This window comes from Caloenas nicobarica, chromosome 4 (assembly GCF_036013445.1).
Source record: "Caloenas nicobarica isolate bCalNic1 chromosome 4, bCalNic1.hap1, whole genome shotgun sequence".
In the NCBI taxonomy this organism is placed as follows: Eukaryota; Metazoa; Chordata; class Aves; order Columbiformes; family Columbidae; genus Caloenas; species Caloenas nicobarica.
Genome location: NC_088248.1, coordinates 19,384,838 through 19,409,506, shown reverse-complemented (window position 1 = coordinate 19,409,506; position 24,669 = coordinate 19,384,838). Strand labels below are relative to the sequence as shown.

The 24,669-nt window shown below is 42.5% G+C and overlaps 1 protein-coding gene across 4 annotated transcripts in view; it reads left to right on the top strand.

The window, feature by feature from the left end:
* Positions 1 to 447: 447 nt before the first annotated feature.
* Positions 448 to 24,669, top strand: part of ELF2 (E74 like ETS transcription factor 2) — a 38,444-nt gene continuing 14,222 nt past the window's right edge. The window contains exons 1-3 of one of the 4 annotated variants that reach the window (XM_065634535.1): positions 448 to 589; positions 8,093 to 8,287; positions 9,241 to 9,406. In XM_065634535.1, coding sequence (XP_065490607.1) covers positions 8,216 to 8,287; positions 9,241 to 9,406 — 238 coding nt within the window. In that variant the 5' untranslated portion in view covers positions 448 to 589; positions 8,093 to 8,215. Of the gene's footprint in view, positions 590 to 4,777; positions 4,796 to 8,092; positions 8,288 to 9,240; positions 9,407 to 14,446; positions 14,503 to 21,372; positions 21,507 to 24,669 lie in introns of those variants that run through there. The other 3 variants (XM_065634536.1, XM_065634538.1, XM_065634537.1) reach the window with 3 other exon arrangements.

Genomic DNA, 24,669 nt, shown 5'->3' with positions numbered 1-24,669 from the left:
ACAAAGGGGTAACAAACGCTGCACTGCGAATTTGGCCGATTTCAAAACCTCTGCAGGAGGCGGCTGCGGATGAAGAAAACTTCGAAGTGACATTTCGGCCAGTTCTGTGCGGCTGTGGCTCCGCAAGCACAGGGACAGCTCACTCCCTTACGTACCAAAATTAACTGCAGGAAAACAACCACCCCCCTGGGGCTGCGCGCAAACGTCGGGAGAGGTTTTTTGGAAGGAGGCAACTGTTCGCCCCTTACTGACGCTGGGCCGCGGCTGAGCGCCAGCCAGGCCCCGTCCGCCAGGGAGGACCCGCTCCAGCGCGCCCCGACCGCGCGGCCGCTCCCCGGGCCCTCGCGCAGGCGCGGGGCGGCCGCGCATGCCCGCAGCGCCCCCACGCGCCGGGCGGCGCGAGCATGTGCAGAGGCGGCGGCGGCGGCGGCGGCGGCGCGGGGGGGGCCGGGCCGGGCCGGGCAGGTTGCGCCGCTGCGCCCGCCCCTCCCGCCGCGGGGCGGCCCTGGCTCTGCCCGGGCGGCGCCCACCGCCGCCTGCTGCCGGCCCCGGCGGGCGACGGACGCGGCCTCCGGGGCGCACGGGCACGGTAAGGGCGCGGCGCCGGCTCCTGCCGCCGCGGCGGGCGCTGACAGGCGGCCCTGCGAGCGAGGGAGGAAGGGAGGGAGAGAGCGGCTGAGCGGGCGGCCGCGCTGTGCGGGCACCGCCGCGCTGCGAGGGGGCGCGGGACCCGCCCGGCCCGGCGGCGGCCGCCGAGGAGCGTGCGGCGGCCGCGGGGCGTTGGGGCCGGGCGGGGCTCCGGCGGCGCCCCCGTCGGGCCCCCCCCCAGCCGCACTTTCGGTTTCGCGCGGGGCGCGGGGCTCGGAGCGGCCGTTGGGCCGTCCCGCTGCCCCCGCCCGCTGCGCCCCGCTCCCCGCCCGCACCCGCGCTGCCGCCCCGCCGGCCGAGCGGGCGTTGGGGGCGGCGGGCGGTTCCCGGCGGCTGTCAGGGTAAACACGGCCCCGAGGCGGCCGCGGCCTGGCGGGCCGGGCCCCGCTGCCCCTCCCGGGCCGGGCAGCGGCGCGGGGGCAGCGCCTTATTTACACAGGGCGTCGGGAGAACATGGCAGGCCGGGCGCGCAGGTCACCGGCTGTCATGCGGGGCAGCCCCGCCGGCCTGCAGCCCCCGCTCCGCCGCGGGATCGCCCCGCGCCTTGCTCCGGTTGCACCCTTGCTAAATAGCTTGAGTCTGGCAGATTTTTGATTGCACTTCACCGTGCCTGTAGAATGTTGTACTGGGTTAGCTCTGGTGCTTGCGTTTATCTGTTGGTGCGTTTTTGGATGTGTTCTCTCATGTCTTTTCTTTTTCCCACTTAAATAATTCAGTTCTTCGTTCTGCATGTTCCCTCCTTTTACAGCTAGTCACTGTCCTGTTCCTTGTGACTTTTTTTAACCATTTAACTTCTTTAGCTAACACTGCTAAAGCTTACCAACTGACAGTTTGAAAACAGTCCATCTGTGACAAGATTTCTCCATCTGCTGAGTTCATCTCTTGTCAGGCTTTGAAGCTGCCTTCCTTCTGAGTGTGCTGATAATTGTTTGCCTTTGCAGTTTAATCATAAAGCTTTTTGGCACTTTGATTAGTGGGTGTGCATCAAACTTTGAGAGCTTCCTAGTTAGTCAAGACAAACACCGTGAAATAAAGTTGAGCCCAGGGATATCGGGTATAAGCATTAGAGAATTCTCGAGACTCATAAAAACAATGCTCTAATGATAACATTTGAAAGCAATTCAGACGTTTCTGTGGCTTAAAAAAAAATGTAGAAATAGCATGTTTGCATGTTTCACGCTAGAACTTTGAAATGACACGAAGTCATTCCTCCCTTTCCCCTCACTTGATCTCTGGTAGTGGACAGGATCAGTTGCTTTGCATAGTTACTTTGTATGGCAGCCTCAGTGGTATACTCTTTCCATCTCCCATGATTCAGTAATATTTGGTTCAGAAGGTCTCTGAACTGTAGCTGCATCTTTGTGTTTAATAGTTGTGTAAGCTATTCAGGGGCTTTTCCTCCATAAAGCTGTCTAACTTAAATATTATAGCTTACTCTTTTGACCTTTAAGAATATCCCATGAAATGAATTACACAGCTTCCTTTTGTGTTTGTGTTTTGTTTTGTTTTTAACGTGCATCCTCACAATTTTATTTAGTCTGTCTTTGCTCTTTTATTATGTAAAACGATGAATAATTGCGCTCTACTGTGGCTTGTGGGGGAGTGGAAATGGATGTTAAGGACCAACAATTGACACGCTGGAAAGAAGAGTGCTGGTGCAAAGTAGGGGTACGTGTATGAGACTTCCTTCGGAGGAAAGAGAAGGTTTCAGGGGATCTTCAAATAGAGAGCAGTGGGAAGAGAGCCTGTTAATAGGATGAAATACGGGAATGTCCAGGAGAAGCCTGCAGGAGCCACAAAGCTTTTTGCAGAGCGTTATTAGTTTTTCAGTGATTATAAGCTATTATGTTTTGGGGCTCATCAGCTTTAGCTATTTCGGAGTTTCAGAGCAAACTTTGGATGGTCAGATTATAAAATTAAATATGTATGGAAGGAGTTACTAGTTTCGTACTGGATTTGGTACATCATTAATTTGATACAGTGTGATAGTTTCTGTGTCTTCAGCAATAAAATTATCACCTTGTCATATGTAAAGTTCTGAAGTGTGATGTGGCCAAGAATAATTGTTTTGACAATTCCTTGTCTTGTTTTCCTTTTCTACAATTTTTAGGGATTTGTGTAATTTATGAGGTACTATAAATTGCATGGATTGTCTGTTTTGTTCCTCTGATGTTGTGGATGCAAAGATTTGCTTTCTATCATCTTCTTGAGTGTACTTCATGATTCTTTAGCTATTTACAAGGTGGGTTTTGTTGTTTGTTTTTTTTTTCTCCATCAGCTTTTACAGTAACTTAGTTTTTCAGATTTAGACTCATTCTGAGTTTCAAAAATAAAAAAGTTAATTCGCCATTTCTTCTGCAAATGCCAGTGTGAATCAGTTAGCCAGAGTGGTAAAAAGTGTCTGGGAAAATGTCTTTAAAAAGAAGTTTCAGTTGGCATAAAGATTTTATTTTCCAGAGTGTGCTATGAGCAGTTTATGTGTATCAGAGTGACAGTGACATTCACTGGTATAATTGAGGTGCCGCCTACGCAAGACCACCTTTCTACCCTTAGGAAGCCTTGTTATAGTCACTGGGATTCCTCAGTGATCTTGGCCTGTGCATTTCTGTACGTATAACCAATTTAATTTTCAAGCTGACTTCCTTAGCTGCTTTTTTTTTTTTTTAAATTAAACCAAAGGAAGGCCTTTTTGAAAAAAGTTCTGTGTGATGCTACTGCTGGCTGCAGTCCTGCTCTCGTGGTTGCATCTGTGTAGGCATCCGCGTAAATCTCTCCTCAGGATTTGGGATGCCAGCTGAATAAAAGAGGTACATTGTTCCGAGTACTCTTAGGTTTCTTCTGAGTGCTGCGGGAGCAGCTGCCTCTGGTCACTGCTGCCCCATCTTCTGCATGTTTGTCTTGTTTTCATGTGTGGGTATGAGTGTCTACATCTTTTTTACTCAAGTATTGATTTCGTTTGTTTGTTTAATAATTTAAATAAAAGTGTACTAAAACTGTCCACAGATTTATGTTTAGTGTTTTGTTTTGAAGCCAGTCCTAAGTAACTTCACTTGGAGTCTGGCCTAGTAGAGATGACACTCTGCCATCCTTTTGACACTGTTTCTTCAATTATTATTTTTAATTCTGTTGAGCTGCATGTTTGGTTCTCTATGAACTCAATAGGCGGTTATACACAGAGGATAGATTTAAGATTCTGGGTTTTGTGTGACTACTATGCATTCATCACAGCTCTGCTTTGCAGTGGGTTTATCCCTCTGGTTGCTGCTGAAAACGTAAAAGGACTGTTTGGATTTCTTACAGGCAGACACTTGTATACATGTAGGTCATATAAAGGTAATATTAAATACATGAATAAACTGTTTGGTATTTTGCAGCCTTTCTGACAAGAGCCTTGTAGCCTCTGAACGCCTACATGCTGTAATTGGTCTTCTGGACCAGTGAAAACTGTATCAAAAACTCGAATCTTTGTGGTGTCTTTTGTAGTGGTAAACAGAAACTTCTTGCTGTTGAGGCAAAGAATGTGGCTTCAGTATTCAGACTTTGAGTTTTGTTTTTTTTGAGGGTGGGAGCACCTAGACTTATTTTTATTTTCCCGTGAGATAGGTATAAAATAATGGATGATGCAGCAAAGCTGTTTTCCCTATAATAAGGGATATTCCAAATGTTTCAGAACTAGTTTCTCTCTGCATTTTCCATGGGCAGGAAGAACAGGAGTGAATGTCAGATCTGTAACAAAATGATTCGGTCATCTCTTTTGGAAATATGGAAATATTATATTTTTTTTTTCCCCTCCAATGTCATTTCATATCTTGCTTTGTTACACACATGTATCCAGAGGGGAATTAATTTTGTAGTGGGTTTTTTGTGTGTGGGGGGGTTTCTTTCTTTTTTTCTTTTCCTTTTTTTTTTTTTTTAAAGTCTTTGTGTTGTTGTGTAATTCAAAAATGGTCATATGTTGAACCAGCTTCTAAGCTGGCTAATTGTATCGCTGAGGATAACCTGGTTTCTTACAAACCTGAATCGTCTCTTCCTTTAAGAATCTGAGTCTAATTGTCTTTTGGCCTTTTTTTCTCAGCCTTGGGAAATGTGAGTTTTGGAACTGATTTCTGCAAGTGGCTGGGCAGTCTCTTCCTTTTACAGAAGTCAGGTTGGTTGTGACTTGCTAGGGAGGGATGGGGGACTGATTCAGTATTCTACTGAAATTCGAAGGAGGAGTGAAAAGGCTTCCGTAAGGACAAGCTGCTTAGAGAATGGGAAGAGGGCAAACACTTGGCTGCTTCCTTCAAAAGGGTGTATCTGCTGGAGTCTAACATACGCTTGGGTGTGTTTGTGTGTTTGTTTTAACTTAAAACTTCTAAACCAGAATGAAGTGAAACTCTTTTTTTAAGTTCCCACTGGCTGACCAGTGGGTTTGCCTTTTTTCCCCACTCTGTCAGGTTTTTGAAGAGGTTGCTGAACAGCAAGACTCTCGGTATGGAGTTCAAATCCTGTTATATAAAGACTCTGAGTCTTTCATTTATTCCTTGCCTAGACTGTTCCGTGCCATCAGTTCAAAGATAGTGTCCTTTTGATGAATGCTAAGATTTAGCATCTTACTCATTCTTCTGTGTGTTTTCCCTTGTACAGTTCTTACTTAGTATGAATTACTGCAGGAACTGGAAAATTAGGATTATCATTGATGTTCCTGCATTGCCCTGTCTTCGCTTGTGTAGGTAATTGGTAATTCATATAGAGAGAAATCACCACAAAAGTCATCCAAGCTTCTTGTAACCCAGGAGATGGAGAAATAGCAGTTTTTTTGACATAATCCGATCTAGTACACACTGTTAAGTGTTTTCAGTTGCTACATTTTGGCAGCTGTTTAGCTGCCTCTGTGGGGTTGTAGTACATAAAATATGGATATAGAGTACACATGGTCTAGTATATGATTGTTTATTTGCATTAATGTACTGCATGAGAGCTAAATTAGCTTTGTGACATGCTTAAGCTATGCAAAGGTACTACATGAAACGCTGTATATTCTTACGTAGATATAAGTTTGAGTTGCAGGAATAATGCTGATGTTTGAAATTGGTTGGACTGTGCTTCCAAATTCAGATATAATTTCCATTATTTGAACTTCTCTTTTGGGTTGTGATTGCTTGGCAGTATCCATCTAACATGGATATAGATGGAAAACTGTAGAAAAGGAAAAAGTCTGTTTCCAGTAAAAGCGATTCCCCCCCCGCCCTGCCCCCCGCCCCCAATGGATTATTTTATTGTATTCATAAACTGCTGCTTTTCTACATTATGTATTTCTGAATGTAAAGACTTTTGAAATGATGTGGTAGTTGATAGGCAGGTAAGGAGTAGGCTTTTTGTGCTTAAAAGCCTGGAGGGTGACAGGTGCATATGGCTCCAAGAGTGCTTGTTAACAACTTTCCAGCTTGACTCTTGTTTGGTGAGCAGCAGAGGTCTTTGCTTTCTTATTCATCCAGGAAAATACTGGTAATCAAAAAGTGATGCTAGCTTTACAAATGAAACAATGGAAAATAAAGTATTACTGTGTTCTGTCGTGGTGGTTTTTTGTGTGGTTTTTTTTTTGTGCTATTACAAATGAAATGTTTTTAGGTACGTGTCATGCCTTCTCATGTCAAGTTGAGTGCCTGTGTAAGCAACAAGTGTTAGGTTTTTTTTTTTTAAATTGCATATTTTTTCCTTTCTTTTGGGATATATATTGTGCTTATTCTGCCGCTACTATGACAGTGATTTAAGATGATCTCATATTCTTCAGCTTTATTTCATGAGAATTAGTTGCCTAGAAGGCTGCTATTGGAATTTATTCTCCTTTTTGTGTGTAAGGGTAAAAAATATTTGTATCTTATTCTGTTGCGTCAGGTTGGTTTATTTGATTATTTATTTATTTTTGTTTGGTACGTTTTTGTAGTAACCTGTCATCCAAGGTGTGGCTGCTGACTTTTTATGCTGAGTTGGTATGGCAATATAAATGATGCCTTTCTGAGCATATTTTTATGGCATGCTGAAGGATCCTTAATACCTTGATAAATTATACTTTTTAAAGAGCTTTTGCATAGCATTTTTTGTTGTTATTGACTTTGTTGCTTAGTTGCTATCCAGTTAGGGAGAACAGTAATTTTTAATTTCTACTAGTATACCTAACCTATTATGCATATAAAGATTTCCATGTCTATAGGAAACTCAGTTGTTCTGCATGAATCTGAGTTAGCTCTTCCCTGTATGCGCAAGATTAATTTAGTTTAAGCCGACTGCTTGCTATTGTAAAGCAGGCTTACTGAGTTTACCCATTGGAGTATTAATTGTAAAGTTTTTTCTTCAGTACATGTTGGAAGATCGTGTTTTCTTGCAGACCTCTGTGCTGGCTTTCTAAATGGATGGATTTTATTAAAAATGTTGGGCTAAATTCTGTGTTCTGTTACAAAGGATTGATCTCAGTGGAGTTATTTGCAAGGGTAATTGATATCAGATTGGGTTCTTACGTCTCACGTGGAATATGTGCTTTCTTAGTTTGCATCTTGAAGTAGTAAACTGCTCCTCACAGCCCAAGGTTTATGAACACAGATTATTTGTCTCTTCCAAAGACAGGATATGAGTAATAATATTTATTCAGAATAAATAAATAGCAGTTGTTTAGAAACAAAGCTCTGCTGTTAATCTAGTTTTAAAGAAATTCACAAAGATGGAGGTTATATATCTTTACAAGTTCAATGAGTCCATGGTATACCCAAATTAAGGCATTATGATGTGGAACTACTTTTTTTTGACTCATAAGAGTTTATTCTCTAGCAAAAAAAAAAAAAAAAAAAAGGAACCGCTACAATACTTTTTGTTTCAAAGACGACAGTAGATTAGAAATCAGGTGTGTATTTGTGATATGTGTATTACATACGCATTGCTTTACAAAGGCAGTGTGTTTGAAAGCTTTATGAGACTAGTTCTGAAATTTTATGAAACTATAGCTTTATGAAATTGCTATGAAAGTAATAGAACAAAGAAGAAAATGTAATTTAAAGAACTCTTTCTAATTTGATAAGAAAACAGTAACTTTAGAAAAGCTGTACTAACTCAAACCTATGTATGTCTCAGAAAGTTAGTTGATGTTTGACTCAATGAGAAATTAATGATTTTTGATGATAGAAAATATGTAAGGATATTATTTGTTTTTAAAATTGTGTGAAAATTAACAAATTGTAAAGAACCAAACTGAAATTGTTTTATTTTAGTATTAAAAATTAGTGTGAAACTTGTGTTGTATGGCAGTATGCAGTGTTAACTTTACCAAGGTCAGCATATTCTGTCACATCTGTTGCGTTCACTGATGCTTTCTTTTGCTGTAGGGGTGTGTAGCATGCAATAGCTTTCATAAATGTTGGAAGACTTTTGAATGTAAACTATGCAAATAACTTAAAATTATTTTGTGTTTCAGCCACCTCTGCCTAGCTGTTTAACAGAAGTGGATTGTGAATTTAAGCCTTTGATAACCTCAGGCTATCAGCATTACTGTCTTCGGGATAGATAACAGCTCTCAAAGCTCTTCAGGGGATGCACCATGACATCAGCAGTGATTGACACTGGAGGCCCTGGGCTGGAGTTCGACAGCAATGGCATAAAAAATCAGGAGGTTAGAAAAATAAATAGCATTTATCTACTAACAAACTTTACACCTTTTATCACAAGAAAAATTCACTGTATACTTGCTGTGAAAGCAAGTGAAATGGACTAGAGATTTTTGTGTAAGAAGAAAGAGAGCAGCCCATTTTTCAAATATCTTTTATTAGAAGATTTTATTATCACAGAGAAGTAGAAGCACTAAGTTTTGAAGTCTGCAGTACAACTGTAGGCTGGGTTTACAAAATTAAATTCTATACTAAGCATCTCTTTAAAGCAAGGATCTCTGGTGTGTCTTGAGGTGTATAACGAAATGAGCAGAACAATACAAGGACAGTTTTCAAAGTTAGCCAATGCAATGTATTTGCTCATATTTTGCATTCTTATCAACAAATAATAACATTCTACTATCTTGTAGCTTGTAGTAAATTGAAACCGGCAGTGTTCCACTTCTTAACAGATTAAATATGTTACAGACATTTTGATCCTTAAATAAGTAGAGATAGGCATATGGGCTTTGAAGTAGCCAGTTTTTTTGTGATAACTTAGATACTTAATCCAAAACATCAGTCTTCATAAGATACAGGTCAGATATAGGTACGTTGCAGTACGCACACGAAGCCTTGATTACATTTCATGGAGCAGAGGGAGAAGAAACACTTCCCACAGCTGAATGTCTTAATTAGAAATCTTGCTCTTTTCCCAATATCTTAAAGCTGTCTGATGCTTTAAATTTTAAGTGCTTGAAGTCAGGAAAATGTCCTTGAGATTCAGGAAGGTCACTTTGGTGGATGACAAGCTACCTTTTATTGTTTTTAATCTCTTGCTTTAGAAGAAAGTTCCCTTGAAAGTCTTTAAAATTATTATCGTTATTCCATAAAATATGTAAGAGCATAAGAGGAAAATATCAATGTAGAGTTCAACAGTGCACTATTTAGAGTGATTTTTTTTTTTTTCTTTCTGTAGGAAAATGAGCCAGTGTCTGAATTCCCCGCAGTGATTGTGGAGCCAGTTCCTAGTGCCAGACTAGAACAGGGTTACGCTGCTCAAGTCCTGGTTTATGATGACGAGACTTACCTGATGCAAGATGTAGCAGAGGAACAAGAAATTGAGACTGAAACTGTGGAAACAGGTAGACTTGTTTTATTTCTTTTTTCAATGAGATTTTCTTACTTTTAGAAGTCTATGAGGAATGTGACTTTGTATTTACCCACAGGATGGGGATCCTGACCTAGGTTCACATCTCTTCCCTCTAAACTTAGTCTTACTTAGTCTTCAGTGGTGACAGGGTTGAGGCTTGGCAGGTAAAAATGTCACCTTAGGTTTAGGGCGCTGTGCTGTAACACCGTGTATTCTCAAGAGTAGGCAGATCTTCATTAACATCTTTGTTATCTGCTTCTGCAGGGAGTTAACAAGACAACTACACTTGGAGGTTTTAAAAATCAGCTAAGCCAGGAAGCTGGTTAGAATTTAGTTTTACAATGTGTCTGAGCCAAATAATTGCAGGGCAGCTGGCAATACGGAGTGTGCTGCTCTGTTTGCTCCGTTTTCCAAATCTTCCCCCTTCCTGTGAGCTCTGTCCCTTGCTATCCTGCCCTTTGGGTCCAAGAGCGGTTTTATTGCTGGTTTAGTGGCAGGAGTGTGTGTCTGGAGGGAATGGAGTTGGACTGTTCCTTTATGGGAAAAGTGTCTGAGACTGAAATTAACTCAGCTATATGGTAAAATAACAAGTTATAAATGGAGAAAGGAGCAGAGCTTTGGTGTTAAAGCAGCTGACCTATTCGGAGATAAGCGTGTATCTTCCTGTACACCTCTCTCCAAAGAATGCCATCAGGAGCTTTGAACTTCGTGAGGGGGGCCCAAGTCTATCTAAACTGTTGGAAGAAACAAAAGTTGTGCTTCTGTGGGAGCTGAATGACATCTGACTGCCAGGTTGCTGCTGTGCTGTCGTTGCTGTTGTCCTTCCTGCTTGCTTTCTTGTGCTACTACGTATACTTGTTGAACTTTTTTTTTGCCATTTCAGTATGCTAATTTTGCAACAAAAAGTAGCAGGGAAACCCTCAACCATTGTGTATTTTTGTTGGATTAATTTTCTGCTGGATTAGTGTGCTGACATGGCTCAGCCAAGGGCCTGATGAGTGCTGGGGTGGGGAATACCTGGAGCTGCAACCAAAGGGATGACAGGTCCTGTTCGGCACTTGATACTGAACTGGTGAGGCCACTCAACTAGAGTGTGGGTAGCTTATGCTTTTATCCTTGGGCTGCCTAATTTAGAGTTTGAGTTTGGGTTCATTGTGTCAGGCAAGCAAAACAAAGCTGACAGACTCCTCCCTCTTAATTTTTCAGCCCAGGAAATACATCTGCATTCCCGTCAGATTAGGCAGATTTAAATTCAGATTTATCCCAAAACAGCGTATGCAATTGCTCATACATATTTCTGAATCTGAATGTTAATCTTCTGTAGCACTGCATCAAAAATCACATGCATCAATTGTACGTGAACTAATGGTTCAGGTTTTGGGAGAATACTTGCAATTGCAGTTTACTCAAATATGTTTAGAATTAAATAAGCTAGTTAAAAGTTCAGCAAATTCAGGTAAAGAAAATATATGGAATGTGTATTTTTTTTTTTTTAAATTTTTGACTATGGTAATAAAACTTTTAACGTTAAGGTGAGAAGTGAGGGTGTTCTTCCCAAGAAGCTGAGTTTTGTAAACTAAACTTGGTTTGAAAACCTTTAAGAACTTATACTTTGAAGCCTTTCGTGTTCAGAAGTGTTGGTTTTTAAGCATTAAGTATGCTGTTTCTTGTGAGATTTTGGTAGATTAATGGCTAACAGAACAGTTCTTTTGGGGTAAAGAGCTACTGCAAATGAACTCTGTAAACAAAGTATCATTTTATGACCACAATTAAAAACCTGTAGCTCTTCTGTGGAATTTTTTTTAAGCTACGACTCAAACAAAGAATCATGTAGTAACTTCCAAGTCTTGATATCTGGTAGTACAGTCTTAAAATCTGTAGGGCAATTTATATAATACTTTGATGAGTTAAGCTATGTGTCTTGTCTGCAGATAGTTTGGTGGCGTTTCTGTGTGTGTTTTTTTAAATTTCACAATAACTTTCACTTTAATATGTCCTTTAAAATGTAGTGTAATAACATAATAAAATATTAAAATCAGTTCAAATATTTAAAACTTTGTTTTAATAGTTTTGATATTAAAATCAAAGATAATGTGTACTAAAATGCCAATTTACAGCAGTATACAGGAGAAACTAAAATCTAGTGAGAATTTTAAAAGCTACTAATGATGATTATCGTTTGTGATTCCAAATGGTCTTTGGGGAGAGAGGTAATCTCCCCCTGCGCAGCCTTTCTCATACTCCAACTTTTCATTATTATTTTTATAGTATATGCACCATTAATCCGCTGCAGTTTTCGTGGTGTAAATATACATGACAGCAAGTAACGGTTCTGCACAGCACTTGTATCTAGTGTGGGTGAAAGAAGTACTTGGCTTCGACTGTTCTGAGGGAGGCAGGCTTGTGGGGCACGTGTTTTGACTGACAGGTTTTGGTACTGCCAAGTTTTCCCAAATTCATTGCTCATGCAGGGAGGTGAAACGGGTGGAGAGAAAGTATAAAGGCCTCAAGAAACATTCTTTTTGTTATGCGCCGTTATTAGCAATGAGTTGCAGGAGCGTGAATCTGAGTGTGTTTTTAATTTTGATTTTTGTAGTGGAAGGGAAGAGATCCTGGGCTGTGGGTAGGAAGCGATTTGGTATTGGAGAGGTGGTAAAAGGTGCCATGCTAATGAGAAAGCAGACTAAAGCAGAAACAAGTAAAGAATGTATAATAATGTACTTAAAGAGCATTTTAAGATGCAAATTTTGTGAAGCACATGCGTTTATTATGCTAATGATCCTAATTTAGATAGGTGCAACAGTTTGAGGTCTGTGCATCTTGGAAGAAAAATCCATTGTTGTTAAATAAGTATGTGATTCTAATTCATAAATGTCAGAATTGCTACCAAAAAAATCACATTATTTGATAAATGTTTAGTTGTTGCACCAAGAATGAGTAGACTTATTACCTTTTGTAGTTCTAGACTATACAGACAGCGTGGTAAATACTAAAACCCCACCTTAAAGAAGCCTTGGCAGTATTTGAAATGATACCTACCCACATAATGTAATCCATGCCCAGTTGTCAGTATCTCTACTGTTGGCCCTGGGCCTGATTTTTTTTTTTTTTTTCTTGTGATGGTCCATTGGCAATTCCAGTGACTGCTGAATTATGTGCTTTTCAGTGTTACAACATACATATTCCAAGAGCCCCAAGCTACTTTGCAGTTAAAGTTGCATAATTTAGTAAACTGTAGCATTATTTTAACCTTCAGAATTCACAATACTTTGTGATAAATGTAGTGGGGAAACTGATGTGGTAAAATTTAATGAGGACACTAAAGAGATGGTCTATGCTGTGCATGGAGTGGTTCCATTTGTGGTTTGGTATTCTGTGACTGGTTTTGAGGCCGTGTGGTCTGCAAGGACTGTCAGTGCTGATCCAAGGGCAGAATCAGGACTCATAATGTTGTTTTGTATTAAACTTCTCACATTTATGAAACCACAATTCAAAGAATGTAAGATGTAGAATCATTATAAATAACCATATCTATAAATACTGATGAATTTTTAGTCAATTCTAGTGGTAGATGGGGTTTTTTGCCTGTCAGACTCCTTACGGTCTGTTTCCCGCTAATCTATCTTAATTCATTAATCAAGGATCATTAATTACAATTAATTCTTTAACTATAAAATTAATCCATTAACTGTAAAAGTAAGACCCAAGAGTCTTTTAACAAACCAGAAAGACTCAATGATTTGAGTTAGAGTTTTTTTGTCCCCTGCCGGGAAAAACTGCCTGTCTGCTTGGAGTAGAAAAAAATCTTGACAAAAGAGTTTTCTAGGAAAACCAAAATGTAAGCATTTTGATCTTTTCAGGTGACATATGACATTCTCAGTGGAAGTACTGAGTGCCTTTTAAAATGTCTAAAAAAGAAAGTATGAGCTTTAGCTTGACATAGTGTTTAAATTTGTATTCCTATGTATATGGTATTGTTCTTTGGAGTGGTACCTTTAGACTACTGGGGACTGAGTGACAGTCTGAAAATTTTGTTTACTGCAGCAGCGACAGTGTTTGTATCCTAAACAATACATACTTCTTAAAATTTTTTTTTAATAATTTCCACATTTTGTTGGCTTCCTTATCTGTCCTTAAAGTAATTAGCCCTTCAATTTTAGGATTTATTCAGCAAAACCTTTGTATTATAGTTTACATAACAGCAGAAGCTGCTGTCTTTAAAGAAACAGTCAGTCTCAAATTAACAGTTACTATAGGTCTGTTTGTCTGTCATGACACGGGACCTATGCATAAAGTAGATGCGTGTGTGTATTAATGGGGTAATCTAATTTTTGGATTTACCGTATGTGCAGTGCTGAAGATACCACAGTCATGATCTGCAGATCTTAGACATGCATGATGCCTAGTCTTTTAGTCAAATAAGGCATTAGATGAATATTTAAGTAGGATAATGCTGTTTTAAAAATGCCAAGTTATCTGCAACATTATCATTAAAATTAGTTAGTACTTTCTGAACTCCATACTGACCTCATGCCTGCACTGGTACTGCTTTTCTTCTGTGTTACCTCACTAATGATGCATTTGCAAAACCAATGTTATTTGTTGTTTACAAATCTTGTTGAATGGTAGGCAGCTATTAAGCAAATGTTGCTGTAAAAGTAAAGCTTGATCCCTATGAGAGGTATGCCAAAATCGTTCTGCCAATATAGACCCTGATTTAATTGATTCAGTCAATGTAACTTCTCATATCAACAGTATTTCCCACCCCCTCCTTTTTTTATTAATCATCAAAACATCAAGTACAGGTTTGGCATTTTTTTTTCTCACAACTGTAAGATTAAAGACGAAACAAAACTACTGCTTTTGAGAAGTTAAGATATCATTTGACTTGTGAACTATCACGTTTTTTATTTGATGTTCCATGAGAAATCCTCCCTGTGGTGCAAGTTGAAAGCCTGTTTTAATTCTAAAAATGTTATTGCCACAGGGGGGTAGAAGATTGGCATGAAAAAATGGGGATCTGAAAATGAGCCCCTCCAGGATTACGATCTGATGGAAAAATGTTGAGCTACAAAGACAACAATGATGGTATGTTTGTCTATAATATCTTAATTTTTTTTTTTCCACCAGGAAGTTCAGTTGAAACTGCCATATAAATTGATAGCCATCCTTAAGGAGGGAGGAGATTGAATAAACAGTGAGTTTAGGCTTAACTCCTCCTCTAATTTAAACAAATGCATGAATAAAATATGCATTTTTAGGTGAATCTTCTTTTACAGAGTAAATTTCAGATTACTATTTACATCGTTATCACTGTGGGAACCAGCTTTGTATATCTACGTAAAGTCTTTAGTTATTATATTTTCTTCTTTCTGCTTTTTTCTCTCTTCTCCTATTATGATTAAAACTGCTTCCTTCTGACTTCTTTTATGTGAACTCAAGCCTGTGAACTCTTTTGTTTATCTCAGATAGGTTTTCATCAGTTGTCAACTACCGTATACTAAGAACTCAGTATTAGATCTGGTTAGAATCTTACCTTTGATTATGGCACATGTATGTAAGGGATAAACAGAACAATATTAACATTCATTCTGTCACTCTGATTAAACTGCCTCTTACAAAAAACAAGTTAACATGGACATCTGGTGTATGTTTTAGTAGTGCTGACATATCCTGTTGATTGAACTTCTTTTCCTTACACTGGTGGCTTGATGAGAATTTTTGAAGTGGAGAGCAGTTTGCTTTAGAAGACTGTGCTGACTACAAACAAGAGTTTGGACATTCTAAAAACTTGATGAAACTCTCAGCTTAACTTGGTACTGCCTTCATCAAAGAGCTAAGATGGAGCCCATTAGCTAGATAAAAGCAAGATAAAACTTGCATGCAGTACTTGCTCTAGTGGAAGTATTAGATGTCTGTGACACATTTATGGGTTAAGAATTTATCCTTTGAATGAGAGTTAATTTTATTTTTGACACCCTGCTGCTGCTATATCAGTGTGAGTTCTCACTCTGCCAAGAAATCCATTGCATTTTTGCTAGTTAAATATTGATGACAGCAAAACAAAACGATCCCCCTCCGGTTGCATGTGCTATTGCATAGCACTTGGAGCAGTTGCGCCAAAGGCATATGCATCTGTTCTCAGTAACATTCTTAATTCAGAAACAAAAATTCAGCCGCAACTTAAATTGTCTGTCATCTTTGCTGGTGCTTCCATTTCTGAGAAATTAATGAAAAGAGCTGTGCAGCTGCTCAATGGCTGATAATATTTTTACATCACAGCAACAGCCTGGTTGTGGTGTCCAGTTCTTTCTAGATTTCAGGTTTCTGCCTTGTTGTGTTCAGTGCTCCATATTGAAAGAACACTGCAAGGTTAAGTATTTTGTAATAAAGTCTAATGTGTCTACACCTTTCAGGCATAATTTTTGTTTTGTGAGGTTGATGTGAGACTAATTGAATGGCCTGCTAGTATGGGCATTATGGGTTGGACTTCAGATGTACAGATGCACACTCTGAACTCCCAACTCCATTTCCAACTGGGAGAGAAATTGTAGAATGTTACTATGAAGACTCAGCCACAACATTTTACTAATTAAGCTGAAAATTTTTGTGGTTTGTGTCTTGAAATTAGAATGCAATATGACATACCCAAAACATCATGGTATGAGCACACAAGAGTTAGTGGTCTTTGTTGATCAAAACTATAGTGACAAACTTGAAAGCAATAATCTCTAAAGGTGATCTGCATATTAAAAGGGAGGTTGTAGTTGACAACAAATACTAGCATCACAGTAAAGCCATATGTGTTTATAAATGTTCTCCTCAAAGATTCTCTGAGTTTATAGAATTGACATTTGTTGTTATCAGAAAAATCTTAAGAAATTTTAAATGTTAGGTCTTGAACAGAGAAATTGCTCAACAGTGGCATAGTTCATGTGTAAAATCATGTAATGTGCTATGCAAATACCTGATTTCTAATAATCTGCTAGACTGCCTTGAAATTAAAGAATTTCACTGTAAGGCAGGGAAGTGCATATATCAGTATTTCTCCTCAAGACAGCCAAGTTTTTCTTATTCCACATTCACAAGTAATAATGCTAGAATTTAGACACTTGTTATTTTGAATAACTCCTTTTCTGTTTGTCAAAGGTAGTATCAAATACTTAGCTTTTCTGTGTGGAATTACTAATTGCCATATGAATAGTAGTGGACACCAGGATCCTAAGTCTGCTTAAAGGTGTAGATTGTGAGAGACTCGTGGCTTTGGTATTATTAGACTTCATATGGTGTAGTCAAGAAGATAATCTTAGCATGGTCACTGATGCCTTTCCTCAGTATTTCCCTGCTTCCTCCAGGGACACTTCGTGGTTTTGTTGCTGCTACTTTTGCAATCTTCTCCTTTGGAATCCACAGTGGATGGTAATGATGATGCTATGTGCTGATAAAGGAGACTGCTACATCCTCTTGCATGTTTCTGGAATCTAACTTCTAAAAACATTTCTATCATTACCCTTGCAATGCCATAATAATTATCAACAGTTTGATAGCCTGTTGTTGAGGACAGCAACTACTTCTATAATTACTAGATATTAATTTCTTCAGGTTCCTGGGCAAAACTGACCTTTCTGTAATTATTTAAAATTTGTATGTGGTTTTGGCACTTGGGAGAGGACATACCTGGATTTATGAAGTTACTGGAAGCTTTTTAGCTTGGTTGGCATTTCAGTATTGTTCCTCAGCTATCATTTGTGATTTTTCACATAGACTATAACTACTACCTTTAGACAGACTGCCATATGCCCTTGGCTACTTACTTAAGTAAAACAAATTACTTCTTTAAGAGTAAGTAACTGCTTTATGATAACTGCCTTTTCCCAAGGTAGCTTTGTTGCACTAGGATACAACTGGAATCCTATGTGGCTAAAACTAATTAAATACGCCTTTTCTTTTTTCTTCTTTCTGGTTCATAGTTTGCTGTCAGTGATGGGCAGTGAAGGAAAAAGGTGCCATTGGAATGTTGTACTTTTAGCGTTTCAAGTAACAAAGCTTGTGAAACAGTTTTCCAAGTGCAAGTACAGTCTATTACCAGAGAATGTTTTCAACATATTTGTCAAAATTGTGGGAAAGGAAACTTTGCATAGGTAACTATGGGAGAGGAGGCTGACAGTTCCTCTCTAGCCACTGAATGCTGTATTAGTTTTGAGAACTGTTCAAGGAAATGCTTAAGGGAATTGATAATTCCACTCCTATCCACTGCTGCAAATCTGCTGACACCTTTCCCTCTTTCATATTTTTAATTTATACATTAGCTGTCTTGCATGCAATTATTCACATCCAGTTTTTTTCTCTTGAGTTGTCTTTCACTTTTTCAGAATAATCACTATGAAGTTTATTTGGTGTACATTGCAAAGAAGTGAAGCTTTTTTACTTGAATGTGAACAACATTGTCCATATCCCTTAACAAGAAAGCATGAGTTGATTGGTATTTTACTCCTGTGTTTATTCAAGTAGGAGGGTACAATTCACTTGGGTGTTCCCATTGCCCAACTTTATTCTCTGCCAGAGACTCTGAAGTGCACAGGGATGGAAGTGCTGTGAGCTAAAAATGCACTTATTTGTTACTGTCTTCAAATTACTTAAGACCACTTAGTACATCTGTGTGTGTCATAAGTATAGTTTCAAATGGTACCTTTCCTGCATACTAGAACATGTTGACTGTTTTTTTTCCTGGGAGTTGATAGATTTAACATGTGATGGGCATGTAAGTCTACCTGGGCGCCTTGACAGCTGAGCTTCTGGTAAAAAAAAATTACAATAAAACTTAGGTTCTGTACACTCTAACAGTAATTAAAATATAATAGTAGGCTGATAAATGTATTTCTGTCTGACAAAGGATTATGCTGTTCAGGAATCTGTTTCTATATATTTTTTTTCTACTTTGTTCATGCCAGAGAAACGTAAATTAATCTGCAATTTCGTGTGGTCCTGTTACATTACAGTAGATACTTCTTGCCTCATTGGGCCACCCACCACTCTTTGAGTAGATTTTGTAGCTCTCTTTGTTAGCCTTCTGCCTAGAAAGGAGGCTTTAAAAGAGCTTGAAAAAATAAGTGCATGTTTAAGTTTTTCCCATATTTACTGTCTTTTTTTGTCATGAAGTACTAAGATTTTATTAGCATGATGAATCAAGTGGTGTCAAGCACAAAATACTGGAAATCAGGTAGTTTAAACAACAGAAGTGCAGAACTTTCGGAGAAAATCATATTCCTCTTTGAAGACAATGTTTTGCTTTTATACTAGTATAAGTAAGTTTGGCACAGGTTATAATGATCATTTTATAGATTTATTGTAGTTGTTTGCATCTTAATCTTGAAAGTGCACAGGCTTGGATATTTTCCAGCTGACTGGAATCCCTTGGGCATCCAGTGATACTCTCCCTATCAAAGAGATCAGAGAGAGTGAAGAATCAGAATAATGTGTGCAGCTGTTCCAGTCCATTTCGTGTGAATTGGCAAACACTGTGCTAAGCCTGTGCTTGCAGTAGTAAATAAATGCCACTTAGAAAACTGGTATTAAACCAAGAGCTTGCCTTTTTTACTTTTTTTTTTTAATTATTCATTTCAGACACATGGTGTTTGTCAAAATTACACATGCGGATTACTTGAATGCACTTATTCAAGTCCACATATCTTAGTCAAAACTTCATTCTACCCGTAGGGCATAGAGCGATCAACTTGGATATAAGTCAAACACTTCAGTATGTGACTGGAAGTTGCGGTCAGTAAATAATCCTTGCTGAATTGCATACCAAACAGTAAGGCAGCAAACTATGAATGCATCTTTTCCTAAGTATGTGGGTGTGAATTCTTACAGGCACAGGACTGGGTTTTCAAAGGTATTTAGTGTCTTGGGGCACTTTTGATCTGGATCTAAACTGACAAAATATTTTTAACTGTATTTTAGTGCTGTGGACCTAACTACTTGAAGAGAAATGTGGGTAAATTATTATTTTTAACAACAATATGTACACAGGACAAAGTGCCATGAGTACATAGTTACTTCCGTACTCAGTATGTAGGCTGAATCTACAGCACTGTTCTCCCCACGCAACACCACATGGGGTTTCTGCTTCAATTTGAGGATGTTTTAACGAAGGGCTATGAAGTTTTACTGCACATTTAACTGTGTGCCTACTTAAAAGGCCTCTACTTGTCCTTGGGCCCCTCTCCACTAGAAAAATGTCTGCTGGAGAATGCAGCAGAGTCCCCTAGTGGAAATATGCTGAGGGAAGGAATTCTTGTTAACAGGGCTGTTCCACTTCTCTGAATAATGTGAGCTTGGCAGGAGCACTCTGCTGTTGGCAGAGCTGTGTCTGCATGAGCGCTTGTTGCTGTCACGGTTGGCTAGAGAGTGCCTTTTTTGTCCATGCTCCTGGCTGGAAAGAGCTCGGCTGGCAAAACTTTAGCACAGACCTACCTTTAGATACCATGGCTTGAATGTGAAAACCGATCATCTCACTTGCAGGCCTTGTTCGTTATCTGATGAGATGATGAACAAATTCAATGCCTTGCAGCCAGGAATAGATGAGTGAAGTCTACAAAACGCCTGCATTTTTGTGTGTGTATGTAAATATGGTCATTAAATTGTATTCCTAAAAAGCCTTGAGAGTTGTAGTAGGAGCCTGATCTGTCAAAAGTTTGAGGTACTGAATTTACCAGTTGGAGGTGATTTATGCTGGATACTATTTTGTGGTTTCTGTGGTGGGGGAAAATGCTTCTGAATTCGTGCTCGTAATCTAGATCCTAGGACTACTGAAACTTGAAAGGAAGAGAAAGGTTCGTTGTTGTCAGATGGATGCAGCTGGTGCCCTTCACCTTTTTCTAACAGAGCTGTGAAGCTGCTGCACACTGGCAAGTTGCTTTGGGCAATGAGTGGTTGCTCGATCCTTCTTAATAACGGCTTAGCCATGTAGGGCTGATCAGGTGTGTGGTGTTAACGAAGGAGTTCCTGTGCCTGAGATCCGTGTGGGATATGCTTTGCTTTTGTTCGCGTAGCTGCTCTTTGCACGCAGCTCTGAAGTTTTGCCCTGAGAACAGGCAGCACAGGGAAGGTGTTTGTGCGAGTGTTGCTTCTGTCCCGCTGCAGCTTAGCAGAGGCCTGGCAGGGAAGGCGTTACTAAAGCAGGTGGTTCTTCAAATGGAGAGAATGCAACCCTAAAAAGTGGAGTTTATTTGTGTGGGTTTTTTGTTTGTTGTTAAATTAAGAAAATGATGCAACATTTTTCCCCCCAGACATCTGCTTAGAGGCTAGACTTGCTGAAGGATGTGGCCTCTGGCTACCTGGAAAAGGCATCTAAGGTTCCCTTGGAGTCCGCTCCGCTACTGCCGGGAGACAGGTGCACGGTGCTGCAAAAGGCTGGAGTTTTCTGGCAGTGTATTGCAGGGAGCCCAGGGATTTCCCAAGGAGAAACCCCGGTCGTGTGTTCGTGGTGCGGACTGTTGGGCTTATCCGGAGAGAAACGCCGAACTGAGAAGCGGCTTTATGGGTAGACGGGCTGCCCGGGTGCAGCGGTGAAGGAGCGGCAAGTGGCCGCGGGGAGACGGGGGAAAGGCAGCGGTCCCTGCTCGGGGCTGCGCTCGGATCTGCGCGCGTCCTTGCGAGGAGCCCGCCTGCTCGCCCGCACCACCCCGGGGCAGCGGGGCTGGGAGGCGCCGCCCGCGCCGCGACCTACCTGCGCCCCGGCGGCCTCCCCCGCCCGCGGGCGGCCCCGCGCTGCGGCGGCGGCGAGTGCCGGCGCGGCACTTCCTGTCTGAGGCCGGCGGCGGAAGGATCGCGTGCGCCGCGCCGCCCCGCAGGAAGCGCTCCCGCCGCCGCCGCCGCGCCGGGGCCGTGCCCGCGCCGCCCGCCCCTGCCCGCCGCCCCGCGCCGCGGGAGCGCGCCCCGCCGCCCTCGCCGCCGGTCTTCCCGCGAGCGCGCGCTCGGCGCGCGCCCGCCCGCCCGCCGGTCAATGTGAAGCCGCTCCGGCGGCGTAAACATGGCGACGTCCCTGCATGAGGGGCCCACGAACCAGCTCGACCTCCTCATCCGGGCCGGTAAGCTGCCCCGCGCGCCCGCACCGCGCCGCCGCCCGGGGTGCCGGGCCGGCGGCAGCGCCGGAAAGGGGAGGGAGGGGAGCCGCGGCTCACGCCGCGCTCCGGCGGGCGGGGAAGCAATGGAGGGCAATCAGGAAGTGATCACCTTGGTAGCCGCCGGCACGGCGTGCGGCCGCCGGTCCGCGGCACCTGCCCCCGGCGCGGGCGGCCCCGCTACGGCCGCCGCCGCGGCGGAAGTTGTGGTGGGGCGGGCGGCTGAGTTTTGCGGGGTTTGCGCGGTCGGGGCGAGAACCAGGAAGTGTGCGAGATTGTTGTCTGTCCGTCCGTCCGCCTCCCCCGGCCCTCCCCTCCTCCCGCCGCCGCCGCCACGCTGCCTGAGCGGGCAGGCCGACTGCCGCTACCGGGCGCAGGGCCACGACCCGGCCTTCCCGGGCGCTGCGCACCCGTGCGCTTCTCCCCGCTGCGCCTGCCCCCCCTCGCCCCCCCCTCCCCGGTGCCCTTTTAAACTCTGCGCTGGCGGCGCGGCGGGAGGAGGCGCCCGCGGGCGGGGGCCGCGGCCCACGTGTGCGGCGCGGGGGGCGGCGCCCCCTCCCCCACGCGCCCTGCGTAGCGGAAGCGGCGCGTTTCCCCGGGGTCCCCCGGGCGCGGAGGGGGAGTGGCGGCCGCCGCGCGCCAATGGGGACCACCGCAGTTGGCGGCCGCGGGGCGGTGGGGCGGGGCGGGGCGCGGCGGCCGCCAATGGGCGCGCGGCGGGCGCCGGAGTGGCGGCTCCCCGCGGCGCTGACGGGCCGCGCACGGAATTGGAGGGAAGCGGAGTGTAAACACGGAAGTGAGGGTGCCGCCGGCGGGCCGCACGTGGCCGCCCCTCCCCGCGGGCGCCCCCGGCGGGGCGGCAGGAGCGACATCCCGCCCCGCCCCGCCCCGACCCCGCCGGGGGCGGAGGGGGCCGGGCAGGCGCCGCCGGCAGAGGCGGGAAAGGCGCTGGGTCGGAGCTCTGCGGGCAGCCCCGCGGCCAAAGCGGCGGGAGGAGACGCGAAGCCGCGGGGCAAGGCGAGGCGGTGCCGTTAACTGCCGCCCGCCCGCGCAGGCGCTGCGCATCTCACGGGCGCTCCTCCGCACGCTCGGGTCCTGAAGTTCCCTTCCCAGCCCCGGCCGCTGCTGGGACGAGGGCCGTTGACCCGAACTCTGGCACCTTGTGGGTGGCGTGTTCAGAACCGGGTATGGTTTGGCCTCTTGTTTTTGCTAAATCTGCCACTTCTGACAACAGAGCGCTCCAGTGGTTACGGGCTGTGTTTAAGTGTGGTACATCCCAGGAGAAAACCTGAGCTAGGTTGCGCTGCTCAAAACCACAAATATCACGCCAAGCCTTCCGTTCTCCATGGAAGTTTTACCAGCTGTGATTTTATTCTTGTCTTTACAATGTGTAGCTCAACTTTTTAAAGTAGTCTTTGGACGTGATGCACAGCGGTACAGTGTATGATGTTATAGGTAATTGTACAGTTAATGCCTCGATGTTAACAAATGTAAAGTATACCTTAATATTGGTTTTACGTTGGCATGGTAGTATGTTTGTATGAGCATGAGTGTGTGCCAAAGGTAAATGCTCTGTCATTTACCAGTGTATTAACATACCCTTCTTAAAAAGGGGGCAAGTCATTTGATTTCCGTAATGGTTTATTTAATGTGGAAGAACACCCAGGGTTTTTTGAAGGGAGGAGGTACAAACCCCAAGCACACACTGAAAAGCCCCGCAACAGAGAGCTGTTTTGCTGCAGAACACAAAAAGTAGAACATGTCATAAGCATTTAGACACTCTCATGTGTACGATGGAGAAGATAGCTTCATTTTGCTGGTAGAGCACTCTCTGGTTTCTGCAGGGCTCACAATTACAGGAGATTTCAGTTAGTTGATTTTTGCTTTTGATTGTTGATGAATAGAGGGTGTTTTAAGTAGTTGATTATTATGTCAACAGTTTCTTAAGTCACTATAACTAGGTTGCTTGTGAGCAAACCCTTAGATAAATAGCAAATGACCTTTGTATCACTCTTTCTGATGCCTTTAGCCCAGCCAACTCTTTTTTTTTTTTTTTTTGGTATGTTTGCATTGCAGTATGGGACATGAATACCTACACACATCTACTATTCCCATCATTGTACTATCAGCATACCGTAGCTGTTTACTTATTTGTATATGTAGATAGTATCATGTGAATTTAAGAGAGGAATCCCATATCCTAAGGGATTATGTTAATTATAACTTGCCTTTTCCTGTGTCAGCTGGCCTCAGTGTTGACAGAACTGCAGAACATTTGATGACTGGGAAGAGAGCTGGACCAAAATTGTTACTGCTTAAGGTTATCATAATTGCTGGTTGTAAGAACAACTCCTAAATGACTTTACAAAGATATGTTTTGGGTTCGTAGTTCATATTTCTCTCATTATTGGGCTACTAACATAGACCTGATGGGGAAACAGGTGTTTTGAGATTATTGCTCTTGTCTTCATTATTGAGTGCTGGTATGCAGTGGGTGTTGTATCATCCTTAAATTGTATGCAGCTGAAAGTCTTTTGAACTAACAAAGCCAGGCTTAGGGAAGTACTCAAAAAAACGGAGGAATTGTTCCTCAGTTTCTGAACAACTGTCTGCCATAAAACAAGCAGTAAACTCAGAATGCCCTCTCTTCCAGTCAAGTGTTGCCTACAGAAAGATTTCTGGGTATTACCTGTGTGGGCACTTCAACTGTTTTTAATTAAAATATGGCTTAAGCACTGTTACTACCTTCCATTGCTGTTTATTGTGGTCTTTTAAATGCTGAGATAAAACAAGCATGTGAATGCCAGTAAACTTTAATGAGGTCTGTGAGCGTATATGTAGTCACTCTTGACTGAGTTCCATGCTTGGAATCGTGAATTCTTCATTAAAGTGTTGCTCTGGTTGCTTGATAGTATTAAAGGATAAGCTATTGTAAATGAAGTGCTACAGTTAAGTGTTGACCTTGTAAGGCAGACATTGATAGCTCTTCAGATGAAGAGAGAGGAGCTGTAGCACAGTTTCAAAAAGTACCATTTTGAAAACGTCATTTCATTTTTTCCTTTCATCACTTGCTTTAGTTCCTTTTGTTACTCTTCTTTGATGTTAAAACCAGGGGTTTTGTTACAGAATG